The 9,509-nt window shown below is 43.8% G+C and overlaps 1 protein-coding gene across 1 annotated transcript; it reads left to right on the plus strand.

Annotated features, from left to right (window-relative positions):
* Positions 1-414: 414 nt before the first annotated feature.
* Positions 415-2,973, plus strand: HMGB2 (high mobility group box 2). The gene is made up of 5 exons (XM_062212810.1): positions 415-534; positions 1,049-1,218; positions 1,492-1,637; positions 1,712-1,886; positions 2,466-2,973. Exons 2-5 carry the CDS (start codon positions 1,069-1,071, stop codon positions 2,625-2,627), a joined length of 633 nt encoding a protein of 210 aa, XP_062068794.1. The 5' UTR covers positions 415-534; positions 1,049-1,068; the 3' UTR covers positions 2,628-2,973.
* Positions 2,974-9,509: the final 6,536 nt, after the last annotated feature.

Genomic DNA, 9,509 nt, shown 5'->3' on the forward strand with positions numbered 1-9,509 from the left:
CGGCAAACTGAGCCGCCGCCAGCCCCCTGAAACCCCCCTGTCTCCTGACTTCATATTTTTAAATCTGGCGGTGCTTTCCCTTTCGGGCCAACCACTCCCCCAGTTTATGGTCCCAGCCAGTCAGCTTTAGGCCCGCCATTTTTCAAACCCTTTCCCCGCCGCCAATCAGGACCGAGCAGTACATTCCTCTTCTGACCGGTTCTAACGGGTCTGGGAGTTAACGACCTGAGCGACCCACCGAACCTGCTAGGCTATGGCTTGGGGGACGGGCCTGGCGAGACACCGGCCAATAGGGAGCCTCCGTGGTGAGGGGGCGGGGAGTCTCCGAGTTTGAATGATCGTCAGAGCCAATCAGAGAGGTGGGGGTGTGGCTCGTGGCCAGGCTCGTCAAGTTGCCGTGGCGCGGAGAACTCTGCAAAACAAGAGGCTGGGGATTGCGTTAGCGATAAACCAGTTCACGCCGGAGCTGAGGGAAGGAAGCGACGCCGTCGGATCCGGCCGCTCTGCGGGAGTCTGAGGAAAAACTCACACCAGGCAAGAATTCCCTACGACATCCTAGCGTTCGTGGGCCTTTCTCTCGCCTCAAGCCTTTTACTCGGCCTGAGCGCCGTGGCTCTCCGGGTTGGACCGGCGACGAGCGAAAATTAGGGTTGGGGCTGTGAGAGGGCTGGAGCTGGGGAGCGCGGGCGGGCGGGCGGGCGGCCGGGGCAGGCAGATTGCCCGGCGCGGTGCCCGGAGCTTTTTACTATTGATCGCGAGGTGACTGGTGACTGAGACTTGCGATTTGGGAGCCGGTGACAGGGATTGTAAGCGCGCCCCCGGCGTCCCGGGTGGCGCTCAAGGGCGGGCGGCGGCAGCGGCCGCGGCCGCGGCCGGCGGAAGGGTGCGTGCGCGGAGGCGGAGGCGGGGGCACCGGGCGCTGGCGGCGCCCTTGGGAGGGGGCGGGCAGGGCGGGAGCGGATTTGGGCGGGAAGCTGGGCCCCGCCGGAGCCCGCCCGTCCTGGCAGCCGCGGGCTCCGCGCCGACCCACGGGCTCCCTCCCCACCAGGTGGCCGCCGTTCCGTCGTCATGGGTAAAGGAGACCCCAACAAGCCGAGGGGCAAAATGTCCTCCTATGCCTTCTTCGTGCAGACGTGCCGGGAAGAGCACAAGAAGAAACACCCAGACTCTTCCGTCAATTTCGCGGAATTCTCCAAGAAATGCTCGGAGAGATGGAAGGTGAGGCAGGAATTCACACGGGATAAGGTTTTCCAGGTGTGCTTTTTGGCCAGCGCCTTAAGCACCCTGGTAACTAGTTAAGTTTCAGCAACTTTCCTATCCTGATGAGTCACCAAAATATTTTGGAATTTTAGGCAGGCTGCTTTAGGTTTCAACTCATTTAGGATTACCGAAGCCAAAATGCTGTTTACAAGGAAAACGTGGTCCTTAAAAATTCTTGAATGCTTATAGTTTACCGGGGTTTTTTTTCTACTGCTTGTTTTGTGCCCGTAGACCATGTCTGCAAAGGAGAAGTCCAAGTTTGAAGATATGGCAAAAAGTGATAAAGCTCGTTATGACAGGGAGATGAAAAATTACGTTCCTCCCAAGGGTGATAAGAAGGGAAAGAAAAAGGATCCCAATGCTCCTAAAAGACCACCGTAAGTTTACTGAACAACCAAATTGCCCATCTAGATTTTTCCTTCAGTTTATTAACTCTGTTGCTTCCTTTCAGATCTGCCTTCTTTCTGTTTTGCTCTGAACATCGCCCAAAGATCAAAAGTGAACACCCTGGCCTGTCCATTGGGGACACTGCAAAAAAATTGGGTGAGATGTGGTCTGAACAGTCAGCCAAAGATAAACAACCATATGAACAGAAAGCAGCTAAGCTAAAGGAGAAATATGAAAAGGTACATACATTGTATTCTTAACAATTTTAAAGCCAACATTAAAATTAAGTTTTTCTAATGACCAATGTTAGAAATAGGTATGAACTGTAAATTTTTGGGGAAATGTAGGTGATCTTATAGTAATGTCAGCTGTATATTGAAAAGGCCTAATGAAAATTATATACTGGAACAACACAAACTAATTGGTACCTTCTCTTGATTAAAATCAGTGTGTATAGCACTAGTAAATTCTTGCAGGTACACTTTACAAGTATAAGATTAAAAAAAGGGAGGGCCAAATAAAATGCATTGTTTTATATAGGGGTACCTAAAATTTGAAGTTGGGAAAGGGGGATTGTGATGTAAAGGGGTGTTAGTAAAAATACTGACATTGATTTAACACAGCCCCATCATTTTACATCAGTAGCAGCTTTCCAGAGTCTAGAAGGAACAAGTGTTCTAAAACAGGTTAGACAGTGAATACCTTTACAGTTATCAGGGTTATTGGTCAATAATCGGAAGTTTTTTACAACTAAGAAAGGCTTTCACAGTTGAGTAATGACAGCGGATGCTGATTTTGTTTTTTTGACAATATTTCAGGATATTGCTGCATACCGTGCCAAGGGAAAAAGTGAAGCGGGAAAGAAGGGCCCTGGTAGGCCCACAGGCTCAAAGAAGAAGAATGAACCTGAAGATGAGGAGGAAGAAGAAGAAGAGGAAGAAGATGAAGATGATGAGGAAGAGGATGAAGATGAAGAATAAATGGCTATCCTGTAATGATGAGTGTGGAGTGTGCGTGTGTGCTCAGGCAGTTGTTTTGCTAAGAATGTGAATTCAAGTGCAGCTCAATATTAGCTTCAGTATAAAAAACTGTACAGATTTTTGTATAGCTGATAAGATTCTTTGTAGAGAAAATACTTTTTTTTAAAAATGCAGGTTGTAGCTTTTTGAGGGGCTACTACATACAGTTAGATTTTAAAGCTTCTGATGTTGAATGTTCCTAAATATTTAATGGTTTCTTTAATTTCTTGACTTGTGTATGGTAGCACAGCAAAGTTGTAGGAATTAGTATCATTAGTAAATTTGGATTTTTTTTTAGGATGTTGCATTCTGTGTTTTTTTTAAAAAAATTTTGTAATAAAATTATGTATGTTATGTCTTTTGTCTTTGTCTTAATATGCAAATTTTTACTTAAAGTATACACTGGAGGCATGTCAACTCTTTTTGTATCTCTGCCTAATAATTCTTAGAGATGGCTGGTTTAGTAAAATATTTTGAGGGTTAGACTCAAAAGCCCATATTTGCAGATTTCTTTAAAAATACCAAATTGAATGAACTAAAGTTAATTTTTGGAGTTTTATAGAATTATTAGGTTTTTCTCTTTATGCTTCTGTTCATTTGTCAATCAGGTATTTGGTATTTTTATAAATTTAGACTTTATTTGGGTTGAAAATTTCTCTTTTTAATGTGAGGAAAAGTGGCTAGATGGTGAATCCATACTTGAAAACACATAACCTTTGAAAAAAATCATTAGTAGCAAGGTTAAATTTTCAATTGATTTAGTTCAAGGTATAGACTGTCAGTAGATTTTGGGAGTTATTTTTAAAATCAATTTGGTCTTAAGTTTTAGAACTCTGGGTTACCAACCTAAGAAAGCATTTGAGAAGCTTGTAATACCCCATGACTAATTTAAATTTTCACTAGAATTTGTGGTTGTTAGAGGAAGGTAGTTACTTTAGGAATGCTTGTTTGAGGAAGTAGTAGTTTCTTCTATTTGAATTAACTATTTTAAGTAATTAAAGATCAATCTGTTGGCTAAGTGTTTACAGAACACATTATTGACAGTTTTATAGTTAAACTATCAAGTCTTAAAATAATTATTAGCCAACTATAGAAGCCTTCAATATTTAATGCCATCTTTGGAATAAATATTTGGTAAGGGTTATTTCATTTCTTAAAACAGGAAGTGCTAGCCAAAGTTTTGTTAAGTAGAAATGAGGTATTAGCAAATAAACTTGAAAATTTTAAAGATTGATTTGAAAGGCAGAGTTACAGAGAATGAGAGACAGAGGTCTTCCCATCCACTGGTACATTCTCCAAATGGCTGCAACAGCCAGGGCTGGGTCAGACTGAAGCCAGGAGTTTCATCCAGGTCTCCCGTGTGGGTGCAGGAGTCCAAGCACGTGGGGCATTCTCTGCTGCTTTCCTAGATACATTCGCACAGAGCTAGAAAGAAAGCAGAGCAGCCAAGACAGGAACTGACACCATATGGGATGCAGCACTGCAAGCAACAACTTAACGTGCTGCACTACAGTGCTAGTCCCTCAAGTATCGTTTTAAAACATCTTTTGGGGGCTTAGCCATCAAATGCTAATGGCATATACACTTGAGCATGGGTTTTTCACTGGTCATAAAATAAGAACTGACTTGCAGTATTTTGTGTTGGGTGAGAATATGCTAAAATAATTGGGGTAATTAAGAAATATAAGACTGGTTCCCTGGGCCGGCGCCGTGGCTCAATAGGCTAATCCTCCGCCTTGTGGCGCCAGCACACCAGGTTCTAGTCCCGGTCAGGGCACTGGATTCTGTCCCGGTTGCCCCTCTTCCAGGCCAGCTCTCTGCTGTGGCCCGGGAGTGCAGTAGAGAGGATGGCCCAGGTTCTGGGCCCTGCACCCGCACAGGAGACCAGGAGGATGCAACTGGCTCCTGGCTTCGGATCAGCATGATGTGCCGGCTGTGGCGGCCATTGGAGGGTGAACCTTTGGCAAAGGAAGACCTTTCTCTCACTGTCCACTCTGCCTGTCAAAAAAAAAAAAAAAAAAAAAAGACTGGTTCCCGGTTCCCCTGGCTCTACCAAATGCTAGTGGTGTGAACTTTACCTCTGATCTTACAGGGTCAATACCTACTTCAGTGTTTTAATGGTTAAATGAAAATGTTAAGATGGTACTTAAAGTTCCCACTTCTTTTTTTTTTTTGACAGGCAGAGTGGACAGTGAGAGACAGAGAGAGAGGTCTTCCTTTTTGCAGTTGGTTCACCCTCCAATGGCCACTGCGGCTGGCGCGCTGCAGCCAGCGCACCGCGCTGATCCGATGGCAGGAGCCAGGTGCTTCTCCTGGTCTCCCAATCGGGTGCAGGACCCAAGCACTTGGGCCATCCTCCATTGCACTCCCTGGCCACAGCAGAGAGCTGGCCTGGAAGAGGAGCAACCGGGATAGAATCCGGCGCCCCGACCGGGACTAGAACCCGGTGTGCCAGCGCCGCAAGGCGGAAGATTAGCCTATTGAGCCATGGCGCCGGCTAAAGTTCCCACTTCTAAAAATTCAAACAGTATAATGGTCTGTTTCCTTAAGATTTTTTTTTTTTTAAATTTTAATTTTTGACAGGCAGAGTGGACAGTGAAAGAGAGAGACAGAGAGAAAGGTATTCCTTTTGCCGTTGGTTCACCCTCCAATGGCTGCCGTGGTAGGCGTGCTGCGGCTGGCGCACCACGCTGTTCCGATGGCAGGAGCCAGGTGCTTCTCCTGGTCTCCCATGGGGTGCAGGGCCCAAGAACTTGGGCCATCCTCCACTGCACTCCCTGGCCACAGCAGAGAGCTGGCCTGGAAGAGGGGCAACCGGGACAGGATTGGTGCCCCGACCAGGACTAGAACCCGGTGTGCTGGCGCCGCAAGGCGGAGGATTAGCCTAGTGAGCCGCGGCGCCGGCCTAAGAATTTTATTAATATTTGTGGGGCAGGCTTAGATTCTTGGTCCTTTGTTTTTGAGGGGTCTATGTCTTTCTGTTCTCCAGAAACAGATTTTAAGTTTCTAAGCTGAGAACAATTCATTGCTTTAATCAAGAGCTGCACCAGAATAACCTTGGGATTTGAGATGGTCTTGGCTCATGCTTGCTATTCTGTAAGTGGTTCAAAATTTAAAATCCTTCTGAACCAATAATCTAGACTGGATCATATGGTGCATGGAAATGAGCATTAGGAATTAGATCCTATCCCAGAGTAGTAATTATTTAGAAGTATGTTTACAATTTTTAATTTTTAAAAACAAGTCATAATCTAAGTTTTTTATTTACTTGAGAGGTAGAGTTAAAGATTGTGAGAAGGAGAGACAGAAAGGCCTTCCATTGGTTTACTTATTTATTTTATTTTATTTTTGACAGGCAGAGTGGACAGAGAGAGACAAAGGTCTTCCCTTTGCTGTAGGTTCACCCTCCAATGGCCGCCGCAGCCAGTGCACCACACTGATCCAAAGGCAGGAGCCAGGTGCCTCTCCTGGTCTCCCATGGGGTGCAGGGCCCAAGCACTTGGGCCATCCTCCACTGCACTCCTAGCCCACAGCAGAGAGCTGGCCTGGAAGAGGGGCAACCGGGACAGAATCCGGTGCCCCAACCGGGACTAGAACCCGGTGTGCCGGTGCCGCAAGGTGGAGGATTAGCTTATTGAGCCGCGGCGCCGGCTTCCATTGGTTTACAGTCCAAAAGGCCGTCAAGGCTGGAGCCAGGTGCTTCCTCCCTGTCTCCCATGTGGGTGGAGGGGCCCAAGCACGTGGGCCATCTACTGAACTTTCCCAGGCCATAGCAGAGAGCTGGATTGGAAGAGAAGCAGCCGGGACTAAAACCCATGCCTATATGGGATGCCAGCGCTGCAGGCAGGGGAATAACCTGCACTCCAGCACTGGCCCCAGGTCATATCTTAGTACAAAATGTAAAAGGAGGGGCCGGAGTTGTGGCATAGTAGGCTAAGCCTCTGCCTGTGGCCCCAGCACCCCATATGGGCAGCAGTTCATATACCAGCTGCTCCTCTTCTGATCCAGTTCTGCTTATGGCCTGGGAAAGCAGTAGAAGATGGCCCAAATACTTAGGCCCCCACACCTAAGCTCCTGGCTCCTGGCTTTGGATTGGCTCAGCTCTGGCTGTTGGGGCCATTTGAGGAGTAAACCAGCAGATGGAAGACCTTTCTGTCTCTCCCTCTCTGACTACCTCTCAAATAAGTAAATCTTAACAAAAAAAAAAAAAAAAAAGAAAGAAAGAAAAAAGGAAGTAAGGATATATAGTGAGTAGTTTCTTGATTCCTGGCTACCATGTTCTCCCAGGAGGTAACCCCTATATTGCAATAATTATCCTTCAAGAAAGATGTGAGCCTAATCATGTATGTGTGTATATGTGTTCTAAAAGTGGAATCTTACTATCTATAGTTCTTAGCCTCATCATTTTAGAGATTATTCTCAGTACAAAGCTGACACATTATTTTAAATAGCTATCTACATTCCCATTGAATATGTTATAATTTAACCAGTTCCCTAAAATTATCTTTAAGGACAGTATAATTGTGATTGTACACAATTTCACATGTAAGAACAGGTCCACTAAGTGCAGTAGTTAGGCCAAAGGGTACAGGCATTTTAAAATTTTGTAATTTACAATAACAAACATGAATATGTACCAGGAGCAGCTCTTGGCTTTGTTGATTTACTGAAGCCTGCTAAAATTTTTCTTAATGGAAGTTGTACTAATAGATACACAGCAATGAATGTTGTAAAGTGTATGTTTTCTCATCTAAGCAACATAATAGTTCTCAAACTTCTTAGTCTTTGTCATTCTGATTTAAACAAGGATACTTAAAAAATTCCTGGAAAATAGAATTATAATGTTTATTTTAGCACAAGAGATTTTAAAATCCATGCATGTTTCCAAAAGTTTTTGGAAAATATACAGTATGAAATCCATGAATTTCAAAAAGTTTGTACTGAAACATATCTTTTCAATTCCATTTTTCATGAACTTTTTAATATACCCTTATAAAAATGGTTTCTCCCATTAAGAGTTTTTGTTTTTATGTTTAAAAGACATGACTCTTTTCTTTCCTATGATCTTTTATCTCATTGGTCTTTATTCATAGTTGTGGGAACATTATATATTAAGGAAAATGATCCTTTGTCATATTTTTGTTTCATTTGTCTTGATTTTGTAGTACTTTTGTCAGTCAAGTTTATCAGGTCTTTAATGGCTTTGAGATGCTTTTTTTTTTTTTTTAAAGGTTATTTATTTGAAAGCAGCTGAGAGACAGAAACAGGTCTTCTATTGGCTGGTTCACTCCCCAAGTGCCCACATTAGCCAAGGCTGAACCAGGCTGAAGCCAAGAGCATGGAACTCTATTTGGGTTTCACACATGGGAAGCAGCAGCCTATGTACTTGGGCCATTATCTGCTGCCTTTCCCTTTGTAGCACGGACCTAAGAACTTGGTCCATTATCTGCTACCTTCCCATGTACATTAGCAGGAGAAAGAAACTGGCACTTTGATGTGGGATGCAGATGTCCCAAACTGTTTTAACCTACTTTACCACAATATCCACCCCTAGGATGCCTTTCTTGTTCAAAAGTTGTGAATATAACAATTTGTCCTTTAGTTTCTTTAAAAAGAATTTTTTTTAATCTTTGATTCTCTGGAATTTTTGTACAAGAATGGTGGTAAGAGCTTGTTTATTTCTTAACCAATATTCGATACTACTTTTTGTCTTAATCCGTAAAGCATGCTGACTTAGTCTTAAGGTCTCTTACCTATGAAAACACTCAGTGCAAGTTTGGTCAATAGCTCACATTTTGGAGGAGGGGCAAATTTTTACCTTTTAACAGTATTTATTGTAAATAGTAAATCATAGCTTATCTTAGAATAGAACAATTATAGCACTTTTTTAGTGATTGATTTATTTGAAAGTCAGAGTTACACAGAGAGGAGAGGCAGAGAAAGAGAGGTCTTATACCCGCTGGTTCACTCCCCAGTTGGCTGGAATGGCTGGAGCTGCGCCAATCCAAAGCCAGGAGCTTTTTCTGGGTCTCCCACGTGGGTGCAGGGGCGCAAGGAATTGGGCCATCTTCTACTGCTTTCCCAGGCCATAGCAGAAAGCGGGAATGGAAGTGGAGTAGCCAGGACTGGAACCGGCACCCATATGGGATGCTGGCACTGCAGGTGGCGGCTTCACCGGCTATGCCACAGTGCTGGCTCTATGGCACTGTCTTAAATCTGACTTTCTAGTACTACATAAGCCACTAGAATGTTTTACAAAGTAGTAAAGATTTCATTTCTTGGGGAATAGCAAAAAGGAAGCAAAAGGAGATGTACCAATGTCTAAGATCTAGCCATTTTAATATATATCCCTCCCTAGAAATAAGCCATTTTTGATTAGTTCTTGAGATTCCTATTGGGAACATATTTTTAAAGAAAGTTTGGATAATTATTGACAGGAAATCCCAAGACCCATAGAGACCTGATAAGAAAAATGGCTGGGATATGGTGAAATGAGGAGCACACAAGGAAGTAAGCTTTGTGAGGTCAGTGAGATTTATTTTTTGGATACTGTTCTATCCCTAGTACCAGAAACATAATGTTTCATGCACATTTGTGAACACATAAATGCCTAGGATAAAAGAGACTGCCACTATTTGGTTTAGTACTCTGTATGGACAAGTAGGTCTAGGATTTCCAGGTCTCCTAAATTCTCAAGTGGTACCAGAAGTCTTGGAAAAGGTAAAATCTGAATTTTAAATACTGGCAATGAAATCAAATTTCAGGGCCAAAAGAAACCTATCTATAGGTAAGATTGTGCTCAAGGGCTACCAGTTTGCCATTTTTATAATATATAGGTAAATG

This window comes from Lepus europaeus, chromosome 16, assembly GCF_033115175.1.
Source record: "Lepus europaeus isolate LE1 chromosome 16, mLepTim1.pri, whole genome shotgun sequence".
In the NCBI taxonomy this organism is placed as follows: Eukaryota; Metazoa; Chordata; class Mammalia; order Lagomorpha; family Leporidae; genus Lepus; species Lepus europaeus.